The sequence below is a fragment of the Carettochelys insculpta genome, chromosome 8 (genome assembly GCF_033958435.1).
Source record: "Carettochelys insculpta isolate YL-2023 chromosome 8, ASM3395843v1, whole genome shotgun sequence".
In the NCBI taxonomy this organism is placed as follows: Eukaryota; Metazoa; Chordata; order Testudines; family Carettochelyidae; genus Carettochelys; species Carettochelys insculpta.
Genome location: NC_134144.1, coordinates 55,204,334 through 55,231,460, shown reverse-complemented (window position 1 = coordinate 55,231,460; position 27,127 = coordinate 55,204,334). Strand labels below are relative to the sequence as shown.

Genomic DNA, 27,127 nt, shown 5'->3' with positions numbered 1-27,127 from the left:
GGAAAGTGTTGTAGACCTCTTTTGAGGGAGCTAGAACCACACTCAGTGATGTTATGGTGTGGTCTCAGAGCTCTTGTAGCCCAAATAAAACATGTTACAAAATATTTGCTGATTAATCGGTTTTCAAATTTCAGCAGAATCAGACAGTTTGCATTGCCTCAAGTCCTGCCCCTTCTGCCTTTGGCTCTGCCCCTGCTGGAGGCAGGGGCCCAGCCCTCCCCCACCCACTTTGCTCCCCAAGCATCAGTGCCTTTCAGTGCTGCTGATTGTCTGAGAGAGGATTGACAGATCTCCAATTCTCATACAATCTTACCATTTTTCAGTGCTACTGGAATCAAAATAACTACGGCAGCTCCAGCCATGGATTCACAGTGAAGCTGAAATTTGCACTTAGAGGGAGAAGCTAAGATAGTTTGGGTCCTGTGAAAAGCTGAGACACTGCAGGAGTGCCCCCTTTGATTAGTTTCTAAGGTGCCACAGGACTGTCCCTTTCTGACGGGCATAGCACAGCAGAGACTGTCTTCCTCTAATGTGCCCACCAATAGATGCTCTAGCTTCATGATTGTGCCTTTTTTCATTATTCTTGTCAGAGACCACATTTAGTTCCACCCTGTCTAGGGTTTAAAAAAAAACAAAAACAAATGCTGGATCCCTTATTCCAGTCTGTTGCCTGAGATTCTGGGCTCACTGACCTATGTACCCTTGTCACAGGGCTTCCAGCACCCCATATGTTCTTCTTAGAGGTTCCATACTACCTTAACCTTGGCTTTTAGAAAACCCCAGGCCGATTCTCTACACCAGTTTCCAGTACAGGAGCCCTTTTACAGAGTCCAGATTCACATAAATAGGTGTTGCAAATTTTTGTTACTCTGAGGCCCCTGAGTTTTCCATATCAATATCTGCCTGCACTGGTCTTTCCTTGCAGTCTTTACAATTCTGTAAAAGATGGCCTATCACTTCCTATGTTTCACAGAGTCCATCCTCAGGTTTGTTTATTAGGAACAGATTACGTTTTCATCCATAGTGACCTTTTAAAATTCTGTCTCTCTCTCTCTCTCTCTCTCTCTCTCTCAAAGCCTCGGATTAATGTTACCATTTTTCAAGCACTGGTTATACTTCATGATTTTTCCCTCTTTTCATTTAATATCCCACAGTTCTAATCATTCCTTCCTCAACTCATTTTGCCTGGTAGCTTACAGAGATACATAGGGATTCATCTTTTGTCTTTACAAAGGGGAATGGAGAACCAGCAGGAGACACTAAGGCTATGTCTATGCTAGACCAAGAAAGTCAACTGCAGATACACAACTCTAGTTATGTTAGTTGCACAGTTAAAATGGACAGATCTGCATTTGGCTAACTTTTCTCTCTATACAGGGGAAGGTTGATGGGAGAGGTTCTCCCTTCAACCTCCCTTGCTTCTTGTGAGAAATACAGGGGTCAACTATTACCCCTGAAAGGTTGATTTCACAAATCCAGACTAGATGCCCGATGAAGGTCGATTTTCTGTGGTGGTGTAAATAAGCCCTAAGTAACAGATTAGCTCCTTAGCTAAATTATGCTGAGCATGCTCATGGAAGAAAAAAAAGTTCTAATGACGTTCTGGTCATGAGAGATTTGATTTTCTGCCACTAGCTGGGCCAGTTAAACAGCAGAATTCCCCCACTGTCTCTTTTCCCAGTACACATATTTTCTCTGGGTCTACTCCAGTTTGACTTCCCCAAGGCCTTTTTCGGAGAGAATTGTTTTTGTTCTCCTCTCCTGGGACTCTCCTCCCTGAGTGAGCTACTACTCCTATATTTTCTTATTCTCCAAATTATAGTGGACAAAATCCATGTCCTTCTTTTGTAGGGTACTTTCTGAAAGTCCTTTCTGTTCTGTTATTTTACATAGTATTCATAAGTTGCATACTATACTGTAATATATAATGTATTACATTTTGTAAGAATTCTGAGAAACTACAAAAAAGATCCTTAGGAAAGACTGCTGTTAGTATATGAACCAATCTGAGGATAATCTCCTATGTTTCCCCATTGTGGTTCAGCAAGTGCATCGCAGCTGTTGCCCCTCTTAGGTTAAGAAATTCTAGTCAGAAAGGAAAGAAATGTTCCCTTGCATTCACTGTGCAATTCTCCATATAGAATGTCTGCAAAAACCCACCTGCTTCCTTTCTCATCAGAGATGGATAATAATGTTATTGCTACAGATATTTTATACTCATAGAGCTGGAAGGGACCATGTGAGCTCATCAGGTCCAGTCCCCTGCATTCACAGCAGGACCTATCACCACCCCGACAGATTTTTTTTTTAACCTAACCTGCCCCAGAATCTTGAAGGGCCCCCTCAAGGCCTAAAATCACAACCCGGGGTTTACAAGGCCACTTCTGTAACCACTGAGCTATACTTCTTTCAAAGCAATTCAACTTTATTCTTATGGTTTAAAAGATTACAGAGAAAACACATAAAACATTTTAAAAACTCTTTACATACTTGATATGAAGTTACCAGGCATTAACTCACCCTACTATTTTTTCTATTGGTGCTGGTTTTTTGTAGTCACGTCTATCAGAACTTCAGCTAAGAACTCTCAAGCAGTCTTCTGATACTTAAGTAGACCAAGTCTTTCCCAGCTCCTCCCCACTCCCTGAAGAACTGGGTCTGCCTAAAGACCAGAATTGCTGTCTGTTTACTGCCTGTGGAAGAAGGCCATGATTCAACCTAAACTCAGGCTTTTTACCCTAAAAAATCTGTTCTTTGTTTGCAGGTCTCTAAAAAATCCAGATTCAAATAGAATATGAGTCTCTCACAGCAGGTAGTGGGGATGGAGGGTTCAATGACTGATAAATCCCTCTTTCCTAATAGAGAAGGTACACACAATTTCACAACAACACATACACATTTGCATTTTAATACAATGTACCACAGAGGTGTGAGCCCTAATTCAGCAAGGTTTAATTTAGTGCAATAAAGCTATCTTAGTTCCATAAGGTTTGTTTTGAATATTAGAGCTCAAATAACTCTCATTCAATAGCCAGATCATGGCCATAGCTGAAGGACAGTTGCTAGGTCACAGACAAGAGTGAACAAAGCCAGCCTTAAATGATCTGCCAGCACTGTGACAGCCCTCTTCACATCTACAGTTCACTGACAGGTTTCTTCTGAGTTGGAATGGGGTATGGGGAAAAAACAGCATGAGGGACATGCACTGCAGCAGGTGTAACTCTAAGGCCACCTTAGTCATGATGTTGGAATGGGTCACATGGTGACTATCTTTGTGGGCTACAGTATAAGGTGTAGCGGTTAGCAGAACATTAAACTCATTAACTTCCCTAGCAGATGTAATTGTACCATCCTCATAAGAAACCAGGAGACTTTAAGGTGAGAGAAGAAGGGGTTAGTCTTTAACTTGGGATGAACAGGAATTGCTACTAGGCAGGCTAAAATTAATCCCAAACCCACATATTTAGGATGTAAATCGTATTCTAGCATTGCAGGGAACCTAGCTCAAGATAGTGAATCCCTTACCAGTATCTCAGATAACAAACTCTTTCCGCTTTTGTTTAAGGCATTTTATGTTCATTCATTCCATGTATTGAGAGAGACTGGCTTGTGCCCTGTGACAGCAGTAAAGGTTGCCATTAATAGCAGGTTGTCTTCCACATTGCAAGGTGTATTGTGTCTGACATAAGATGCAGAGTAAGCTGACATAGGCAAATAGTACAGCAGCAGAAATCCCTGCACTTTGAGTTCAGAACCTCAGTCATGGAGAGACTGAAGGTGTTGCCAGAAACTGAAACATGTGAGGCACCCAACTTATCTAGTTCCAAAATGTCTGACTCTAGAAGAGGACAACAGTGGGCATGGGAGTCTCTGAGATGGTGCTTCCTCTTTTTCTTTTGCTTATGGTCCTCTTCCAAGGAGAAGAGCTTCTTGTGGCACCTTATAGACTAACATATTTTGGAGCATAAGCTTTCATGGATAAAGACCCGCTTCATCAGATGCATGAGTGGTGGGGTGGGTTTAAGAGGGGTATTTAAAGAGTGGGGTCCCAGTAAAAGGGAGGGCCAGAGCTGACAAGGTCTATTCAGCAAGGTGGAAATGGCCCAGTGTCAATAGCACTCATCAAAAGAGGAAAAAACAAGATCAGACAGTGGGGTGTGAGCCTTTGACAGAGTCTAATGGGGAGCTATTAACACCCAGGGCAGAGAAGCTGATTTTGTAAGGTGGGAGCCATTCCCAGTCTCTGTTTAATCCTTGGTTAATGGAGTCAAATTTGCAAATAAATTGCAGCTCAGAGATTTCTCTCTCCATTTGATTTTTGAAATTTCTTTGTTTCAGGACTGTTACCCTCAAATTTGCCATTGAGTGTCCAGGGAGATTGAAGTGTTCCCGCACAGGCTTCCATACGTTACCGTTCCTGATGTCTGATTTATGTCCATTTATTCTTTTACAGAGAGACTGTCCAGTTTGGCCAATGTAAATTGCAGTGGGGCACTGCTGGCACATGATGGCATATAGTATATTAGTAGATGTGCAGGTAAAGGAGCCCCTGATGGTATGGTTGATGTTAGGTCCTGTGATGAAGTCACTGGTGTAGATATGAGAGCAGAGTTGGCAGCGGGGACTGCTGCAGGGGCTGGTTCCAGGCCTAGAGTCACTGGTTTGTGATTTGTAGTGGCTGGTGAGAATTTGTTTCAGGTTGGCAGGCTGTCTATAGGCAAGGACAGACCTGCCTCCCAAGCAGAGTGAAAGATCATTTTTCAGGATGGGTAGGTAAGAAATAGACACAGAAGAGGCTGTTACCTTCATCCACACTAAGGTTATTTAGGCCCTAATAGCTGACAGTGACTTGGTCTTCAGTGATATTTTCTACTTAAACATCCCCTGTGACGTGAGATGATATCAGGTAAGCACTTCAGTCCCAGTACAAGGCAGAATTGAGTCTAGTTCCAGTCCCCGGATAGAAAGCCATGCTAAGGCCAGAACAGCAAAATCCTGGCATTGAAGCCACTATTGTTCACCAACAATGGTCACAGAGTTCAGATGTCTAATCAGTACCTCCTAAAACAAATTCTGTTTTTGGAGTTGAAGGAAGGCTGTAGAAGCATTGGGGGCCAGAAGAAGAGATTTAAGGACAGGCTGAAGGCACACGTGAAAAAGTGCAGTATCAGTGACACCATTTGGAACAACCTTGTCCAGGACCATCCCCAGTGAATGTTAGGGGGTGGTGCAGTTTGAGTGGTCCTGCCGCAGCACAGACAAGGAGAAGCAGAGAAGAAAAGATCATCAGAAGCTGCCCAACACCCCTCCACCAGCTACCAACACCTGCCCCTTCTGTGATAAGACTGGCAGTCCCAGACTTGGGTTTGTCACCCACCAATGGACTCACATAGAGGAGGATGAACTGAAATGGCCTACTCATCATCAAGTGACTTCCAAGACAGACCGGATGTGGACATTGGTCTGTGGCATGATTACTGGACAGGAAGTACATATGTTAGAACTCTTACAGGGCTCCAAGCCAGACAGGATACCACTGCAAAGCTGAAGGAGCCTGGTGCAAAGGAAGGCTGTATACACTAAAATTATTGCCTACTACTCCACTCTTACTAACTATGTGAAAAAAAAATACACTAGACTAAGAAATGTTAGTTCATAAACTGTTTTCAACAGGAACTGTCTTTTTGTTCTGTTTGAACAATGACACAAGGGGTCGTGGTCCATGACTAGGAGTAACATGAACAATTATTTAAAAAATAAGTACTCTAACCCAAGGACACAAAGGTGAACCACTTTTGCCTTCCGTGACACCAGCAAACCAAATGAGATGGTTGGAGTGTGGAGTCCTTCATATAGAATAGGGTAATGGTGTCACTTCCATGCAAGATCTCTCATGTACATCCCACTCACTCCCCCAACAAACAGTTTATCAAGGCAATTACACAGCTCAGCCTCAGGAGCATGATATCCACAAATGTAAATACAAAGGAACTTGGAAGGCTAGTCTATGCAGTGTATCCTATTATTATTTGTTATTTTGCTTCATCCTGTTTTCACAAACTATGGAATCTGCATGTTCACTCACTGTTTCTTTGAAAAGTTGAGTCCTTTCTTGTGCCTGATCTTTGGCTAATATTAGAAGTTCATAGGCACTTTTGAAAAAAAACAAATTTGTGAAAGTGAGTGTACAGGGTTTTATTTAGTGCACTAGGCATCACAAATGGCAGAGATAAACTCTACTGAAACATAAATTGTGAATGACAATGAACAATTTCATGACTTCAACTTCACTGTAAATATGTAACTGCTCTTCTGAATTTTACATCTTGTATATCACATAAATAAAACACAGTGGGTGACTTTGAAGCTGCATCACCACAAAATAATTGAGTTTGCAATATGTAGATGGATGATCCTATTACTTATTGCAATTGTGTTACATATATAAACATTATAGTTTGCTTTCATTATTCATTCCCAACCAAGTGTAATCAAATCCTTATTTAATACAGGTTACAAATATAAATAAATAAATACATAAATGAATAAAACAAAAATAAATGTTTACTTACTTTCAATTATTACTTTTCTGTCTGTCCAGTTGTCTTTAATAAGTTGTATATTTCCAAAATGTGCATCACTGAAGAAGATGCGGTTAGTACCCTTTCCTTTCAGGCTGTAATCAAAAGCCAATGCTATCACATTTTTGAAGTACTCTGGGTTTTCATATGGCCTTACTGGTGAATTTAAATTGGTCTCATCTGAAAGATGTATACTTTTTAATATTGTCCTTCCTGAATACAGTAAATAACCTCCATGTCTTAGACAAGTAACTCCATCCTCTCCAAGATAGCCATGTGCACAAGCACAAGATCTCTGTCCATTTCCTCGGTATAGACAAAGTTGCTGACATCCACCATTGTTCTTGGCACAAACATTAGTACCTGTAAGGAAAAATTAGTCTAGCTTTCGTTACTGTCACAGTTGATTGACATAAATTAGAATAGCTTTGATTATGCATTCCAACGACTCTCTGACATAACCATTTATGATATATTTGTTAATACATACTATGAATGTAAAAAAAGGATCAATTATTGTTTAAGTCTAAAAATTCTGACCACTACCCTAAATATTTTTAAAGTTTATTTATGAGTGTTTATAAATAATTTTGTCTTTAAGAATAACAATGCATATTTTACAATATAGAAGAGATAATTATTAAATCTGAAGGAGTTAAAATCTGTGAATGTTATGAACTTTTTCTAGAGTTGTTAAGAGTTTTTTTTTTTAAATCTGTAACTTGCAAAAAATAACCTCTGGAGTTCCTTAAGTTTTAACAATTTGCTTCACAAATTTGTACATATTTTCTACCACAATTTAAATATATTCCAACATATGGACAGATATATTACCAATATTTTATTGAGTTATTTCTCTATTTTAGATGTAGAACTAATTGCTAACATTTTATTTATTTGAATAATATCTTTAAAATATTCCCCCTCCAACAAGTGTGTACAATTAAGGAATTATTGAAAAAATAATAACTTGTGTGATTTTACTTACTTTTGTTACATTTCAAATATTACAGAATGGTCAAAAATTGCAGAGAAAGTTTTTATCTGTCTTTTTAGTGTTTATATGTAGTCTTTTCACTAAGTTTATTATGTGCGTTTGATTGCTATTTTGTTATAGTCAGTCTGAAATACATTAAAGTTACTTTTCCATTTGAGAGTTTTCCACACAAAATCTGAGAATAAATAACATTTTGAAAGGCTGTTTTGTAGTTATAAAACATCAGATTTTGTCACATAATTCAGGCTTACTTAAATGAAAAATATTCATTATCTACTTATTGCTACATTTAAATATGGGTATAGTTTTCAATGAAAACAATGTTTCTTTTATTAATATAAACACCACTACAGTTTATTTTTGTTAAGTTAAAAGCTAGAAAAATCTTCAAAGTTATTACACATATCCTTGCCCCAAGCAGACAACAATAGTAACATAAAATAAAAAAACATTTTGAAAAGCTGTTTGCATATTATTATTCTCAGATTTTGTGATGACTCTTTACAATGTTAATAAGCAGGATGTGTTATGGGAGATCTTTTTTTCTCAAACTTCAGAGAGAGAGAGAGGAAACTTGTTTTCTTCTATATTTTATAGATTTTTCTTTTTTTCCAGGAAGGCCATGATCCTGAAATCTGAACAAACAGTTCCAAGTCTTATAACCACAAAGAATTTCATTGGTAAAAAGACAGAAGTCTGCTAGCAAATCATAGCACAGGACTGGTGCTTTTTCAAAGCTGAAAAGAGATGTTTGATAAAATGATGATTAATCATTAGTCAATTAACATGTTTTTTTAGAGCTAGAGAGAGGTCATAAAACAAGCTAATTACATTTTCAAATATCAGTTTTAAACAACAACAACAATTACAATAAAAATAATAAATAATTTGAAAGAGAAGGAAATATACAAAAACATTTTTCCCTCTGTTTCCTTAGTTCACTGACAACCCCTCCAGAAGACATTTATTATTTGTAGCCCAGTGGAATTTGAAAAGTATTAAAATATTAAACTATAATAAAATGTGGGTTTTTTTCCCCAAAATATATCAAATGTTATCATTTTAACTTTTTTCCAAGAGATTTTTGGAATTTTTTCTAAGAACTGATTTAGGTTCACTCTCAGGAATCTCTCTCTTGACAATGATTTCAAAATTTTGGTCCCAACTCACGTTCTCTTTTGAGGAGAAAGGTGACTGAAATGGTTGTTGAAAAGCATCTATGATCTAGAGTAAATCATGATAGCTGAAGTTCTCAGATTCCCTTGACCCCTTTCAGTCACATCTTGGGCCTGTGCACGTTACTGAATAATTTTTAATCATTGACTTGTGGTGGACAAGTACCAGATATCCATGCTGATTATATATCTTAGATCAGTTTATGGCCCATATTATTACTCAGAATCCTGATTTTTTTCCTATAAAAATGGTGATAGGATGTGACAGTTTATTTATTTTATACGTTAGTCTTAAAATATCTAGAGACACAACACAGGATGAATTTTACAATTTTATAATAAATTGTTTCATACATTTTCATTATTAACACTGTTCTATTTAGAAAATCACAATTTTAAAAAGGAAAAATAGGGAGAATTTTTAGAAAATTCATAAAACATTGAAGATTTTGCTTTTTATATTAACCAGAATTAATGCACAGAAAAAGTAATGTCAGATATTAAAGTCATAATTAATATCATTAGAAAGAGCAAACCTTTTTCTCGTTGTCTGTTAAACACTTTCACTTCCTTCAGGTTTATTCCAAGGCCAGTCCTCATGGTCATAGCATCTGAGGCATCATTTTTATGACCTCTTCTGATCGAGCCATTAGCATGTGCTCTGCCAAAAAAGTTGAAGATGGCTGATCATGAACCCACATATAATTCATATCAAACAAGTAATTAAAATGGAACAGACACCTGGCCTACCATTAGCTGAAAAAACCTACTCTTTTGTGACACTGATGCCCTTTGAATATAAAAAGTACTTTTTCTGTGGAAATTGCATAGCTTTGTTAGATCCTTTCTATGACCTTGCTAAGGAATGGCTAATCCTACAAGGGTGAAGCATCTGGCACTGAAATAACATTTTGAGACTCAAATACTTATGGAAAAATAAATTACCTGTCAGACCAGTAGATGTAAGCTCCAAAGACCGCGACTGAAAACATATCCACGTTGCTCCCTGACAGCACAATCTCCCGGTTCCCTCCACTCTCAAGGTCGATTCTTTCTATCTTGTCTGTACGAGCATCACACCAGTATAATTTATTTTCCTAAAGATCAATTTCAAAGTAAACTTCAACAACCTATTTTTGCCCGAGAATTGTATTGAGAAAATAATAGAATGCTAGAGTGGAAGACCAACTTGTAATGCAATATACCATTTAATGCACATTTAACATTTAGTGAAAGATACAGGAACACACCTCATAGTCAATGGAGATTCCATTAGGCCAGGCAATCCCCAAGCTCACAAACACAACCTTCTCGGACCCATCTAACCGTGCCTTGCCTATGCAGGGAGTCTGTCCCCATTCTGTCCAGAATAAATACCTAAAATATTTGCAGAAATTCACAATAAACAGATGAACACGTTCAGATCTGCATATATTTGGCAAAAAAATATAAGTACGGTTTGTATAAAATCAAAGTTTAAAATATAAAGGATTCTGATACTGGGCTGGCATAAATAACAGACTGCTGTCTTTTTAAAGATTAGTATGAAACATTTCTACAGAGGCTAGTCTTATTCAACTTGCTTGATCAACTACTTGATATCTTATATTTTGTTACAGTACCTCAGCTTTACAGTAAATGCCTAGGTGAGCAAAATGTATAAAGTAGCAAAACTTCAAGCAGTTTCATAGGTTGCTACTATATTTTTGACCAATTAAAGAATTTGTGACACTATTTTTAGTGACCATTGGGTCCTATTATCAGCTGTAAAAGTTCAACTCAGAAATGCAAACCTTTTCCAATCTCTATGAGATTAATGAACCTAGGTCAGATTTAATATCACCTATATCAGGGGCCAGCGTCATGATGCATGGTGCCAGGAGTGGCACATAAGCTGATTTTTGTCAGCACGCGAGAGGGAACTCAGCTCTGTGCCCCGTCCTCCATGTAGCCAGGAGCTTCCTCAGGGCCATGCTACTTGTAGTTTAACAAAAGACCAGCTAATATTACTAACTACCACCGAAATGGTAAATTTTGCATCTTAACTTATTTATTAATGAAGCTCTTGTAAGTATGACTATCAGTGACTTTAAAAGTGTCACCGGCATTTGGACTGTACGTAGCGGTCAAAAAGTCAAATTTCAGCAACTCTGCCTCAGAAAGGTCACTGACCCCTGCCCTATATATTAAGGTACTTGAAACCTGACCAAAAAGCTCCTGTAGTAAAAATAAGTCTTTTCAGTGACGACAATAGTCTTTGAATCAAGACCCTAATAGCACTACTTCAGTTTGTATTAAGCATGTAAGTGATATTTGCTTACTATATAATAATAACTATATATTTCTGTAGTTTGTTTATCTGAAAAACAGCAAAGCTCTTCCCTTTGTGTTTTTATTTGCCATACAAAGATAAACGAGGTGGTTTTGGTTTGGTCTATGTACACAAGGAAGATAATGTAATATTATATTGGACCAAATTCTATTTTTTAATCTTTTTATAAAAAAGATCTGGATGCAGTTCAACAAGTTGATGGAATATCAGACACAGACTAAAATATATATTAACAGATCCACTATTCTATTACCAAATTTAGAAGAAAATTACTTTATTTTTGTCAATTCCTGAACAACACAAAAAGAAAAAAAATCAAAAGTGTGAAGGTAAAGTTCTTTCAGAAACAGAATAATTAAAAACACTCTCAGTAACAGCTAGGACCATCAAATTTAATATGCAGCTTCCTCTTCTTCTAACTTAAAGCAAGACCAGAGTTTGTTTGTGTGAGAAAAGTGGAATGTTTCTGAAATTGTATTTTGATTTTCTATAACATGGAAAGTGAGAGGGCTCATTGGAGGGACAGCAATACTATGCAATGACCACTGGAGGACAGCTACACTACAGCATGACCACTGGGGGCAGCCACACCTGGAAGGGAGAGGCCAGCTGGGGACAGGACGCAACACGTTACAAGCCATCAACCCAGGTAAGTGGTTCCCTTGCCCATAACCTCTCCCACTGGCTCTTGGTTGCAGCAATGGACTAGGAAAGACGGGACAAAACCCAGCCAGTTCCACTGCTGTATTCTTCCTTTGAGCACTGCCAGGCAGAAGACCTGTACAGCCTCACCCCCAGCCAGGGGTCACACTGGGCAGTGTTAGTAGGAGGCCTGTGAAGACCCCTTTCCAGCCCCCTGGGCTGCACACAGGCAGTGCCATGTGAATCTTCTGATATCTCCTTCTCTCTCTCAAATACACACACAAAAAATACAAAGTCACATAACAACCTAGTTCTGATAATGATAAGCACACATTTGGCTTTTCAGAACATTATAAATGATTACATGTACTTACAACATATTCAAGTTATTTTTGAAGACCTTTAGATTTTTACAACATCTCATCTCTATTCTGTAAACACACACACACACAGAGACACACAAATGGTTCATCTGCGTACAAAGATCAGTTTGTAAAATGGCGCGCATAGCACAGCTTTACTGATTCTGGACAATACTGACACATGACCATATGCCTCACTAAATCACAGCCTTATAATTGTCCTAAAGAAGAGGGAAACTGCAAGAAAAAAAATCAGAATTCCCCTAAAATACAAACATAAACTATTTATTTATTACAGAGAGCACCATTAGTTAGAAACCTTTCACTCTAAAAATATGAGCTATGTCTACACAAGATGGTTTTGTTGACAAACCCCATGGAACCACATATAAATAAAGTGACCAATATGCCCATTCACCATTTTCAGACAAAATGAGATTACACTTAATAACTACACCACTGGGTAAGCTGGGAAAGAGGGATGCCTTGATCAAAACTCTGCCTATTGCCTGTCACAAACAGAGAGAGGGAATATAGTGAGTCTACACGGAGCATGCTTCATTCTGTGAGATGAATGATGGAGTATACCAGACCAGACAAAAGAAAGAGTGAAAACTTATGACACACTTTTTACTTGACTTGCACCTTTGTAAAAATGGGCCATGATCTGGTACTAATTGAAGAATTCCTAACATAGTTGACACATGGGCACAACTTCAATGAATTTGAGGAAAGAATTTTTTAATTTAATATTGTGAAATATGAAAGTTTAAATTTCCCACATAGATGAAAGTTTTCTATTTAAATGTTTAAACTATTAGTTTATAGAAATTAGTGAAGATTTCAATCTCTTCCTGGTTTTCTCTAGCAAGAAATTATCAGAAAAAATCTCAGAACAAGAGATTTCTTAAGTCTAGTTCACCACTACTTTCTACAGGGATAGCATTCTCCAAATAAATAGCTATAAATAACTTAGAACATACCAAAATGGAGTTTAATAATAGATTCCTCTTTTCTATCAATGAAGTGGACATTGTTGTTGAAAACATAGATCTATTTTAGATGTAACCTTATACACTTATTAAATGCACTCCTGATCTCACAAAGAGTACACAATCCACTCTGTGACCAAGTAAAAGATTGTAAAGGCAAATTACTCCCCTGTTGACACAGACACATCTTGGGCAGATTGTACCTACAAGTGAGAAAGAGCTGAGTGTTCTATCTTCCTATCACTTTGTCAATGTTTGTATAGCTTGGCATGCTAATGAGATATTAAGTCATTTAGGCTACATCAGCACTTACTAAAAACTTGGAAATGGCCATGCTAGCCAAATCAAAGAATACTAATGAGGCACTGAAATGAATATTCAGCACTTCATTAGTATGCCACCGGCTGTGGCACTTCAAAAGTGCTGCAGTTCGTCTCCACAGGCTCCTTTTCAAAAGGACCTCACCAACATCGAAATCCCCTTATTCCCATCAGCTGATAATGTTTTTAAAGGCTTCTTCCCCTTACAAACATGTAGTTAAGAGTCCATAATGAATGTTTACCTTTATTAGGCTGATAGGAATAAGGGGATTTCGATGCTGGTGGGACCCTTTCGAAAAGGAGCCCCATGTAGACGAGCCACGGATTAGCGAACCACAGCACTTTTGAAGTGCTGTGGCCAGCGGGATGCTAATGATGAGTTCAATATTCATTTCAGTGCCTCATTAGTATTCTTCAATTTGGCCATTATCATGGCCACTTTGAAGTTTGTAGTAGGTGTAGACATGACCTAAATAAAATACAGCTAAGTGCAGTCACATTAATGTGTAGATATAGATAGACTGACTTTGGAGGAACATTTTTAGTGCACCCTTATCTATGGAATTGCAACCAGCATCTCTAAAACAACTACGTTTGTATTCACATGTCTAATCAGCATTGTTTCTTGACACAGACATTAAATTGAATGGCAACTTCAGAAAAAAAACAGTTTTCGTCTTAGTTCAACTAAAAACTTTTTACTCTCTCTATCAGAGCAGCTAGTCCAAGAAAACTCCAGTTACACACCAAAAAACGTATCTAGTAAGGTAAACATTCATTTTGGACTCTTAACTAGATGTTTGTAGGGGAAGAAGCCTTTAAAAACACTATCAGAAAACTAGCAGAATGACTGAGAATACTTTTTAACTCAATGTAGAAAAATGTATACAAACTTCCCAGCACTGTGTTAATTTAATTATCTTGTGGGTCTCTGAAGGAGGCACTTCTCTGCATAGTGGAGAAACACATGCCAGACCAACTCCTTCTGAAACCACCCTCAGACTTCTCTCAACAAAACTTACTTTGCTGTACAGATGACAAGATAGGCATTGGATGTTGTTCTGGGATTCATTAATGTTTAAACAACAGGATGAAAAGAGATGATGCTGGGGTTAGTCTCCATGAAGTTAATATGGAATATCTGAGATTAATTTGAATGGGACAGAGGGCTCAGTTTTTAGTAATTCAGAAAATGTTCAGTGTTAATTAAGTATATGAGTACATCAAAATTTGTCAAATCCATATCATCTTGCAAGACCAGGAATACATGATGTGTGGCAAACAAAATGGTGTCTAGATCTAAGGTACCTTTCTTGAACTAACTTACTAATAGAAATCATAATATCTAGAACAACATTATCAGAAGGGACTTAATGTGATGAGTTATATTTTGCTGTGACTCATAGGAGTAATTAATAAAGTTGGTTGAGAATTTAATGACAATTTATTTTGTTTGTTTTTTGTTGTTTTTTGGTCAGAAAATAGCACTTCATCAAACCGGAATTTATTTCAGTGAAAGGGGCAGTTCTGACTAAACCTTCTCAGGAGTGTTTCCCAGGTCCCTGATGGGGTTTCTGCTCAAAACCAAACACAAAGTGAGAGAGCCCCCACATATAGAATGTGAAAGATCTGGGAGATTCCCAATTGACAACAGGGATTTGAACACAGCTCTGCTATATCACAGGTGAATGCCCTAACAATGGAGCTATAGTCTAGCTCTCTTTTGTGATTTCTCCTGCGGGAGCTTTTGCACTTCTTATAAGTAATTAAATATTCATTAGACCAATGATAGATTGACTGGCTTGATAGGCCAAGTGTTAGGAGACTCAACTTAGCTGCAGGAGCTATAAGTTTCTGTACTCAATCAGGGAAAGCTGTGGGTCACACTTGGTTCTGCCCATGTATCCCCACATCCCATGAGTTCTAAAACCATTGGACTATCAGGTATCCTGTGGTTTTGCTTATTTATTGTTTCTAAATGAAAAAATATTGAAAGGTGTTTGGTTCTTCCCAATGCAGAATAAGAAACTTTTCAAGATCTTGAACATTTTCATTAGATGAGAAAAAAATATCCAGCTTTACTTAAAAATGTTTAACAACAGTTATTTTCATTTGCCTTTTTCTGCTGTCAGCTGCAGTTTCATTAGTATATAGTAAAATATGAGCAGCTGTTAAAGTTTTATAAGATGACAAGAGGAGAAGTAACAAAAGGCATATCTTCCATAATAAAGCATTTATTAATATCACCCACACATCTGAAGAAACCTTTGCCCCAGAAATCCCATTCTTTCCTGAAGGAGCTACAGATGTGTAGTCTAGGGCTGGGTAGAGATTTACAACTTCAGATTTTGTCTCAAGTGACATTTTTGAGACTTAGAATAAAAGACAGTGATCCAGCCACTTTGGAATATATTGTCTTGCCACAAGAGGAACACTAACTAATTAATCATCCTGTTAGCCTTCTCTGATTCCTCAATTGTTTTGAACCCACTTTGAAACCTAGAAAGCTTAACAAGGCTGCATGTTTCCACCACTGAATTTGTTCATAATTCATTTTATATACACTTTTTTTTAAACTGTCCTGTACTTCAACTGGAATTCCTGAACAAAATCCTCCCAACAGTAATTCACCTACTATTTGTCATACTAGATACTTTTGCATTGCAGAGAATCAGTCATTTTAAGATTTTAGGTGAGATAGTTATGGCACAGTAATCTAGTACAAAGATATTTTTCTCCTGGCTCAGCAAAGAAGGAAACCCCAATTCTGAGCACTGTCATTTTTACCCCTTTGTGTGGCTATTTAGGCTTCATTCCTTCAGTAGGTTAAAACAGGAGAAAGCCTGCAATAAATGTTTGAATTAAAACCGAAAGAACACATGCATGGCTCTAGATTTAAGCAAAATAACTATCTCCTGAGAAAATGCAGGCTAACTCTCATTCCCATTGAAGGTCTCTGTAACCACCCCCAGGAACAGGTTTCAGATAGCTGGCTCTGCAGAATAAAGACTGGGGCTACAATCTGTCTCTTCTTCCCACATACTTAGCAGTCACTGTTTCTATTTCTACCCTTCCAAGCTCTTTTGAGGACAGGGGATTTATAGAGCTAACTACTGCAACCTGTAGATACTCCACAGGTGAAATAGATTTGAACCAAAGGGTCCCTGTTAGACTTCACTGAGATTTGTTGTCAGTTTTCCCTAATCAGGCATAAGTAATTCTTTTAGAGGACTGAACAATGGTGGTCACAGCTTCATTAAAACATCTGTGCTGAAACTGGAAGTTGTTTTAACACACAAGTCCCTTTGGATAAGAGTACTTTATCTGACTCCACTATGCTACTTTTGGGACTGTTTGAGGTGCTTTGTCCCAGACAAGTGCAGTTGTCTGGGTAATTCACAAACAGAAATGTGGTTACTCACATAGTTGGGTTCCAATCCTTTTAAGTGTTCTGAAGATAAGAAACAAGACCTTGAACTGTCAGCACAAGTAGACAGGAAGACAGTGGAGTAATCTGGACACAGGAGTTGTATCATGTTAAGGAAGCAAACTATCATAGTCTACACAAGCTGAAACCTCTGATTGCTTCCAAATTCGACCCAAGATATAATGAATTATACGTACATATTTGCTGTTGCTATATGGTTATCCAGGAGGAAAGAAAAACTCTTTAGAAGTTATGTTCTCTCACTGATGCCAGCTGAATGCAGCTCTAGGCTTCACACCACTTTGAAGAGTGTCCCTAACTGAATATAACACTAATTTCCTGTGGGTTTTGTTATCTTCTTATGATGGAGCTAGCTGAACCTGTGGGAATTGAGGATTATAGGTGTGTATATAGTGTTTAATGGACTTGTGGACTTTTACTTTTTCCAGGGAGGGTGGTAAGTTAAATTTTCTAAAGGAGACTGCAGTCATGCATTAGTGGTGGGCATATTTGTTCTTCAGTAGCTTTTGCCTGCCAGGAAGAGCACAGGTTCTGTTTATAGATGATCACTCAGCTATATCTCTGAGCTTTGCTATGTTTAATGGAGCCAACTTCCATCACAAGTTGTGGCATAGTTAGTGCAGCCTAGTTTGATTTAAAATCTTTTGCCTTTAGAAGTGCTTTTCACAGTTACTGGATACTTGTTTCTCAAAGTGGGATGAGCAGTGTTTGTAGTAGTCAGTGCTTCTGTCTGATATTTCAGGTACACAACTCAGAAACCCTCTTTTGGCAACAACTGCACAGCTCTGATGGTAAGGGGAACTGTTACTGCATCAGCAAAGTCTGCAAAATTTTGCAATTGGTGGATGGATCTGAAAAAATGTTTTTTGCAACCACTACTCTATTCTTATACTTAAGCACCATGATCTTATTGGTTTGTGTTGTGGGGATGTTAGAGTGAGATCAAACCACTGATACTTATAACCATCAAGAGATTATACTTTTCTAAACGTTCATTGCAACACTGGACTTATAGTTGGGTGGTTTGTCTTCTAAGAATGTGTTGAAAACTTAAGAGGATAAAAATAATAAGCACAATTCGGATCTCTTGCTCACCTTCAAGTGAAATTACTGTTTATGAGTATGGAAACTGTTCTGCAAATAGGTACATAGAGTGTAATATTTAGTCTAACCAGTGATGGGCAACTTGTTTTCTGCGGTTCAAGCTCTGAGAGGGAGAGGGAGAGAGGGGATGGAGCATGAATCAGTGGACTCATGGTGTTCTCAAAGTTCTGGGAGGGAGGGATGGGGAGGAATAGGGCTATGGGGCTTCAATGCTCCAGTGAGGAGATGAGCATGAGCAAAGGAGGCAGTGAGAGGGTGCCCAGCCTTCAGGTGGAACCCCAGTGGGCTGCAGGCCGCAGACTGCCCACCACTGGTCATACAGCAGGACCACTCAAGCGGTACACTCACTAGTTCTGATTGCCCACTGCTGGGATAAGCAGAGATGTCATGGAAGCCTTCCAATGAGGAGGGCGGTAGAGAGAGCAATTGCCCCCAGGTCCCTTTGAAGTGCCAGGGCAGGCTGCCTATGGCTGTAAGAGAGTGTGTGGAGCAGGAAGCCTTGTGCCATGGTCCTGGTGGTGCTAAGAGCTGACTCTCCTTGGCCCTGCTCCTTCTGCTTCTGGCCCCAATCCTTTTGGGGTATGGAGCCAGCCCCCCTGTCACTGCCCATCTTGCCCCAGAGCCTGTGGCAGCTATTGGTGCAGCTGTGTCATAGTAAGTATCTCAGTATATGAGAGCACCCAATTTTAAAAAGAAACCTGAACAACAAAAACTATGGGTTTTTTTCAGTATAATCTCTGCTGATTTTATGGAAGATGGTAAGCAAGTGTCAGACTGAATGCCCTGATTTACAATTGTAGACTTTCAATAATAGCATGCATTTTGTAAAAAGATATAGAAATATTTAAGTTACCCTTTTTCTGGGTGCACAGCTATAGACCTTGGCTGGTCCACGCCCTGTGATATAATTACATATCGGAATGAGCCATTGAGTCGAGCAACTTCAATCAAGTTGAAGCCATGATCTGTCCAATATATGTTACCTAGGAGAAATAACAAAAAAAAAATTACCAAGAAACTACTTCTTTAAAAGAAATACTGCTATTTAAATCTCAAAGGCATACAACATAGTAGCATACTCTGTCATTAAACCTAGTCACTATGAACATACACTAAAAGGAAATTTGTAATTTTTAACTCTGCTTTCAAGTATTTCTATCTTCAGGTCTAAATCTGTATGTATCAAGGCAAAGTTGATATTCCACACCTAAGAAACCAGAGGAATTTTAATTTTCCAACTGTCCTCAAGCATAGAAGAATTTCTAAAACCATTTTTCCCGCTCTGTGGAATTCTTAGGTGATTTTTTACTAAGTTCACAGAGGGTTAATCTTCAACATGAAAAACATACTCAGAGGCTCTAAATATTAGAGAGTGAAGCTGAAAGAAAAAAATGTATATATCTCTTTAGACAGAAGTACAGAAGTCTATTATTATGAAGTAGGATAATTTTTAAGCATAAAAAAGGGCTATCTAAAAGATACTTAAGAAATAATAAAGGCACTGGTGATACCCGCTATCCAATCCACTGCTATGCCTTCAACCCTTCCCAAACCATTTGAAATGATGTCTTCCTTCCAGGTCTGGTCTCGTCTAGCTCTGCTAATTTTGTTGAGACCCATGTCAGTCCAGTAAATTGTGTCATTTCCTGAACAAAAATACAGAAAGAAAAATTAGAATTATTAAAGCTGTGAGCTTGACTGGGGAGTAATAAAAAATGTTCTCCTCCAAATGAACCTCACATTTTTGCTCAATCATCCATGTAAGTAACTACAGACACTGCTTCTTCACAAGTTCAATACAATTACATTAATATTGACCCCAGGGTTAATATTTAAACATCATCCCTATCACCAACAATCAATTTTTTCATCATCTCAATTTAAAACATGCACATATAGTGGACTAGATCTTCCACTAATGAAAATTAGAGTATTACCAATGATCTTGAGAACCGGGACTTTCTTTTACTATAAGTTGCATGTCTCAAGTCAGATACTCTCTGGTCCTGCAACATCTGTGGTCCAGCAGGAAAACCAGAGAGCCAAAAGGCTAGAGAACTGCAGCTGGGAGTGGTGGCCTGGCGGCCATGGGGGAACACCTGAGTAGTTGCTGCAGCTGCCTGAGTTGGGGAGCAGTGACTCAGCATTGGCCAGCAGCCACAGCCAGTGCCAGATGACTATGCAGCCAGGGATCCAATGCCAGAAGCTGTGGCCTGTCTCCCAGCCCTGCCACAGTGGCCCCAGGCCACAGGTCTGTGAACTTGGCCTATGGCAGCAACAGGGGGCTGGGAGTCAGGACCACCACAGCAGCAAGGGAGGGCTGTGGCAGCCCACACCAGGGCTGGAAGCAAGACCACCATTGCAGGTCTGGGAACCAGGACCATGGCAGCCTGGGAAGGGCCAGTGACAGGGGGCCAGCAACAGCGTGCCAGCCGTGGCTGGACATGCTAAGGGGCCAACAGCAAGGGGATACCCCTGTCTGGAAAGTTCCCTTGTTCGGGACCAGTCTGGTCATGAGGGTACCAGACCTGAGAAGTCCAATCTGTACTGTATATTTACCACTAAGAGCACAGCAGGATCATGAATCATAGTAAAAATAATATACTAATAATATCCTTTCCAAGATATATCTTCATATTTGTACTAATGTTCTTTGTCTAATGCCAGGATAGCTCTCTAAAAATAATTATTTCAACTACCTTTAGAGCTCTTAAATACTATAGGGCAAATCTTGGGTACTACCTATATCAACCTCTTCTCCTTGGAAATCACATAGATGAAAATGTTCAGTATCATCACACGTTTCTAATAAGGATGTGAAAATATTCATGTAATGATACAAGGAAAGTTTAGAAATTAGATAACTTTTGATTCATATGATACATTAACACTGTAAACATACAGCAATTGCATTTGAATAAACAGCTAAATTCTGTCTTCCAAGTTGTCAAGCACAGTCTTTGATACATGGGCTATGTCTACACGTGCCCCAAACTTCGAAATGGCCATGCAAATGGCCATTTCGAAGTTTACTAATGAAGCGCTGAAATGCATATTCAGCGCTTCATTAGCATGCGGGCGGCAGCCGCGCTTCGAAATTGACGCTCCTTGCCGCCGCGCGGCGTGTCCAGAGAGGGCTCCTTTTCGAAAGGATGCCGCCTACTTCGAAGTCCCCTTATTCCCATGAGCTCACGGGAATAAGGGGACTTCGAAGTAGGCGGCGTCCTTTCGAAAAGGAGCCCCGTCTGGACGCGCCGCGCGGCGGCAAGCCGCATCAATTTCGAAGCGCAGCTGCCGCCCGCATGCTAATGAAGCGCTGAATATGCATTTCAGCGCTTCATTAGTAAACTTCGAAATGGCCATTTGCATGGCCATTTCGAAGTTTGGGGCACATGTAGACACAGCCATGGAGTGAGACATATCCTCTCAGAAATGACTAATGACACAGGCTATTCTTCCTGTTTATTTTTATTTTCATTGTGCACAAATCTCCTATTATTTTCAAGAATTAAAACACATGAAAAGCAAAAGTAGCAGCCAAACTTACAGCTGTACATACCAACATCTGGATGCCAACAAAACATTACTCTGTGCTCAAAGGCTGAAGCCAAATTGTTTATCTTTATGCAATTGCTCCGCAGCCCTGATGCTAAATTCTCTCTAAATATGTCCCCATCACACATGGCTTATGTTAGAAGGACATGCATTTAGCGGGACATACAAAAAATACCATTTTGCCACAAAAAAATAAATAAATAAAAAAGAGCCTTGTGTAACTGGTTCAAATGGAGAAAGTAGGTTCACCTAGACTCTCTTAAGTTTGTGAAAATTCATTTGGGACTGCAGAGTTATCAATGGGAGCCATTTGAACCTATTCTGTTTATAAGAAATCCTACTTCTGAGACACACTTCAAGGGGCAGTGCATGATTATGCGTGAATTACCAATTAAGAGTGTATTAAATAGTTCACAATGCACAAAACTATTATGTTTACTACTGTTACAAATAACTCTGAAGATTAAAATAATTTAGGATTAAAAAAAAAGTTTGTTTACTTGGTTCACTTAACAGCACTTCGTGATCAGTCACTATCATTGCTTAGTTGATGGTACATTTCACTCCCCAGACCACAAAATAGAACTGAAACTGTATAAACAGCAAACAGCAGGTACCTTGGTGCACAGTTGGAAAGGGATTTGGAGTAAGAAGTGGGCAGAACATGTTTCAACTGGATTTCACAAATAGCAAAACCCTCTTTTTTGAACCAAGGGAGGCAAAATAATATTGACTTTTTAAAAGAAAAAGAAAGAAATGCTATATAGCATATGCACATTAAAGAATTAATATGTTTAAATAAGCCTTTTAAAAAACAAAAGTTGAATGTTCTTTAAATCACCCAGAGTAATCAAGGATGTTATGTTTGCCTTCCAAAATAAAAAATGTTCAATAATCTAAATCACTGAGGTAATTTCTAAAGACACAGGAATACGTTTGATACAATACCTGGAAAGAATACTTCTACTGTTGAAATCATGACTTTCTTAATTCTATAGTAATTAATACATTTTTGTATTTAAAATGAAAAGATATAGTATTTTTGTATAAGAAAATACATACAATATACTTACTCAGTCACTAGGCAAAACAACAGAGTATGAAAAGCAACAAAGAAGAAACAAATTTCCAATTTAAAACAAATAAAACAAATTAAATAAAATCCTTCGCTGCTCTGAGCTGATGAGGGCTAAGAATATCTAAGTATGTAGAAGGATGGGCAAGGCATAATGATACTCTCACACTTCGCAGTTGCTTGTTACAGAAAAGGATTTCAGAAATGTAGATTAAGATTTTTTTTGCCCTGCCATTTGCAGAAACTGGCCTAGCATAGTGGCTGTTTTAATGGTTGATAGGAAAGGGCGCTATATTACAGGGCATAATATATTAGCTCATACTAATGAAATAGACCAATCTCCTTCATAATTATCACTGAGGCAAGATTCCCCACTTTTGACCAACGCCTTTGCCAAAGAAAATCAAATAGGTTGGAAATTATAGGACAAGTAGACTTTTATTTTGGAACAAAAAACAGTCAAGTAGCACTTTAAAGACTAGCAAAATTGTTTATTAGGTGAGCTTTCATGGGACAGACCCAGCAATTCAGACTAGACAGAGGCTGTGTCTACACTGTGAGATAAATTTGATTTTAAGTCAGTTAGCCCAATTTTTCAAGTGCCTGTCCTCACTGTAAATTCTGTTAGCTCACTCTCCTTGGGGTTTAGAGGGTTTGTGGGGGTGGGTAGAAGTGTTGTTGGGTGTTTGGTTTCAGGAGGTTGTTTTTTGGAGGAAGTTTGCGTGGGACTGGGATTGGGAGAGCCTGTGGGGAAGAGGAGTAAACTCTTAGATTTAAGGGACTATGGGGAAGAACAAACAGTCCTATTCATCCAGTAAATGGAGGGTTTACTGTATGAGGGAAGCCGAAAAATTGACCAGGGCTGTTGTGCTGTCAGTTTCCCAGGTCCCCAGCTGCTGGACCTGGGAAACTGACAGCACTGCCGCTCCTGTCTCGGAATGCCGGGCTGAGGGAACTGTGGGACAGGTGCCCACAACAAGCTGCTGCAACAGTCAATGTTTGGTGATTTCAGCATGGAAGCAATGTGTCAAATTTGTTGGGAGCCTATGGGAAGTGAGGATACGCAACATCACATTTAGAAAAATAAGCATTATAAAATTGAGTTTAATAAATTCAAATTTATTTTATAGTGTAGATGTAGCTCATCCAGTTTTTAAAGTGAGTTCTGCATTATTCTGCTCTTAAAGCAACAAGCGGGCAACAAGCAGCATGCTGGTTGTGATTTGCCAAGGTTAATCCATGGCAGACTTCCACATACTTTATTTATTTACTGTTGCATCTATAGGTATGGCTGCTTACAGCTCCTGTTGGCCGCAGATGACTGCTCCCAGCCAGGGAGCGCTGCAAGAAATGGTGTCCCAGTCTTTGTTATTTCCCACAGCTACCATTGTCCAGGAACAGCAATCTGCAGGTATGGGAACTGCAAGCAGCCATACCTGCAAATGTTCAGGTAAATAAATCATCTGGTGGCCTGGCAGGGGATAAACTTAGAGAACCATATCCGGCTCATGGGCAGTGTTTTGCCCACTCCTTTAAAAATGTATTTGCATAGGTGTCTTTTTAATTTCATATATTTTCCTACTTATTACTTTGTAAAAAGAATATTGCTTTATTATACTAGTAGATTTTATTTTAGTTACAAGAGTTCCTCTGTAATCTTACATCAAATCCAAGTAGACAGCAATGTGTTAACTTAATAGTTAATGTAGCTTTCACATCTAAGGCTTTTTGCCAAAGTGGCCTCCACTTCAAAAACCATGATATTTGTTTAACTTGCTCGTAAAGACCTCAAATGATGGAGAATCCACAAACTCCCTAGGAAATTTATTCCAGTACTTAAACACTCTGAGAGTTAGGAATTTTTTCCTAATGTCCAAATATCTCCTCCATGTAAAACATTCAAAAATAAGAGAGGAATACAGTTTTTTCTTACTTATTTACTTCCACTATCAAAGCCAGAGAATTGCACTTTAAAAATGACATTCAAATATTTTTCATTGAGTACAATGCTCAGTTGTGTGTTTAACTGATGTTTTTTGGGACAGTGAGAGTCTGGGGGAGATCACTACGAGCTTTAATTGGCTTCAAGTACAGTTATGGTTACTCAGCAATTTAAAATATATATATATGTATATATAAAATGTATATATGTATGTATAAAAATATGTATAAAATATATTATAAAACATTATAAAAATGTATAAAATATATATATGTATGTATAAAATACTCCTGTGTAATAGAGTATTTACCTCCATGGAAATCTATTCCCACAGCAAATGACGTTCCAGATAGGGGCATTAAAGCATCCGTTTTGTCATTTGGATCAAGGGGAATTCCTCGAATTCCTTCATGAACAGAATACATGATAAATGACTCTATACCTAAGGGAAAATTAAATGGTTAATAATAGCAAAATATAGTAATCATAGATTAACATTTAAAATTAACAAATGTTAATGCGTTCATATTTTAATACAACATACTGGGCATCTATTTGCATATCCTCACTTCTGGGTGATTACCAAACAATACAATGCCCTAGGAAAACGGGCTGAGAAATTCTAAGTGAACAATCACTGTATTATCCATTGATGATAGTCCAAAAGATTATTTGAAATTATGCTGATTTCTCTCTCCACATTAGACTCAACGAAAGACTTTTGGTTTTGGTCTTTTCACATATATATTTTGTTACTTTTGTACATAGAGCTTCAGGCAACAGCTCTGAAAATTCTAAACCCAGAGACAGAACACCTAGAATGTCTTCTAATTTCTGAATATTTTTGATGTAGCCAAGTGAATTAATACCTGGCCTTTCAGCCCTACTTAGATACCTAGTACATAATTAGCCCTTCTAACTACTGATCAGTCTTATACTTCTATACTCCTACCTCTTCTGTTTAACAGACCATGATTATATATGACATAATGGCCGTGTCTACACCAGCCCAAAACTTCAAAATGACCGTATAAATGGCCATTTCAAAGTTTACTAATGAAACACTGAAATGCATATTCAGCGCCTCATTAGAATGCCAGCAGCCACAGCACTTCAAAATTGCTGCAGCTCATCCAGAGGGGGCTCCTTTTCGAAAGGACCCCAGCAACTTTGAAATCCCCTTATTCCTATCTGCTGTTAGGAATAAGGGGATTTCAAAGTTGTTGGGGTCCTTTCAAAAAGGGACCTTGGTCTGGATGAGCTGCGCAGTGGCGAGCCATGGCAATTATGAAGTGCCGCAGCTGCTGGCATGCTAACGAGCTGCTGAATATGTATTTCAGTGTTTCATTAGTAAACTTTGAAACGGCCATTTGCATGGCCATTTCAAAGTTTTGGGCTAGTGGAGACGGAGCCAATATATTAATCAGAATCATGTGCAAGGTCTATCCTGCTCCTCTGATACCTGTTCAGTTCAGTTTCACAGATAGTTTACGCACTGTGGCACAAGCCCTGGACTTTTGTCCCCGGAAAGAAAGGCATTGGGTATGTGTGCTGACCTTTTTTTTTTTTTTTTTTGGCATGGAAGCTCTGTAAACTACTTTATCACATATTTTCTACAGGTTGAACCTCTTTAATCTGGAACGCTGTTGTCCAGTGTAGCCAGACAGAGCCCCTCTTTTGTTCTACTCCATCTTGCCTTCCCTAGGTGCTTCAGAGCACAAAAGGGTTAAAAAAGGAATAGCCCAGCCCTGGAATGCCCAAGAGCACAGATGGGCTTATCTTAGCCACAGCCTTTGAAGCTCCAGAGCAAAGCAAAGAACAATGGGTAATTAACATCCCGGCCTCAGACTGCCCTTGGCTAATTACCATTAGTTGATTCGCCAGGACACTAGTCCCACACAGGGAGGAAAATCTCCAGCCCATTAAAACACAAATGTCCCTAATAGTCTATCTCACAGGTGTAGCTACACCCTTGAACTGCCTGTGAGAGCCAGCATCAGACAGTTTAATTCAATTAAACCAAGGAAGAAGCCTACGTGACCCAATGGGTATAAAGAGGGGTTCTGCAGACCCCCATCTGAGCTCCAATCATCTTTCCTGCCGGACAGGAGAGTGGGGGTCTCCCCAGGTCCCCGAGGATCCTCAACTCCTGGAAAAAAGGGACAAAAAGGAACTTCTTCCCAAGGGATTGAGAAGAAACGGGCCAAGCCACGTTTGTAATGCAGGGGTGAGGATAAGACCTGCTAGGTATTTTACTTTTTATTTCTTTTGTGTGCATTTAACAAGTATAGATCTATGAACTAGAGTGCATGCTACCTATTTGTAATCAAAGTATAAACCTTGTAACAATTGTAACCACAAGAGCTTAACTCGATAGGTAACAAATGAAGCAACATTGTAACACTAACACAGCAACAAAGGGTCCTGTGGCACCTTATAGACTAACAGAAAAGTTTTGAGCATGAGGTTTCGCGAGCACAGACTCACTTCATCAGATGTGCTCACGAAAGCTCATGCTGAAAACTTTTCTGTCAGTCTATAAGGTGCCACAGGACCCTTCATTGCTGTTACAGATCCAGACTAACACAGCTACCCCTCCGAT

General features: G+C 38.8%; 1 protein-coding gene across 1 annotated transcript in view; it reads right to left on the bottom strand.

Annotated features, from left to right (window-relative positions):
* LRP1B (LDL receptor related protein 1B) overlaps positions 1–27,127 on the bottom strand; it is a 1,349,009-nt gene that overhangs the window by 363,964 nt on the left and 957,918 nt on the right. The window contains exons 35-41 of the mRNA XM_075000767.1: positions 24,836–24,967; positions 19,465–19,599; positions 18,807–18,936; positions 10,004–10,130; positions 9,699–9,850; positions 9,290–9,414; positions 6,573–6,944 (exon numbers count right to left, since the gene is read on the bottom strand). Coding sequence (XP_074856868.1) covers positions 6,573–6,944; positions 9,290–9,414; positions 9,699–9,850; positions 10,004–10,130; positions 18,807–18,936; positions 19,465–19,599; positions 24,836–24,967 — 1,173 coding nt within the window. The remainder of the gene's footprint in view (positions 1–6,572; positions 6,945–9,289; positions 9,415–9,698; positions 9,851–10,003; positions 10,131–18,806; positions 18,937–19,464; positions 19,600–24,835; positions 24,968–27,127) is intronic.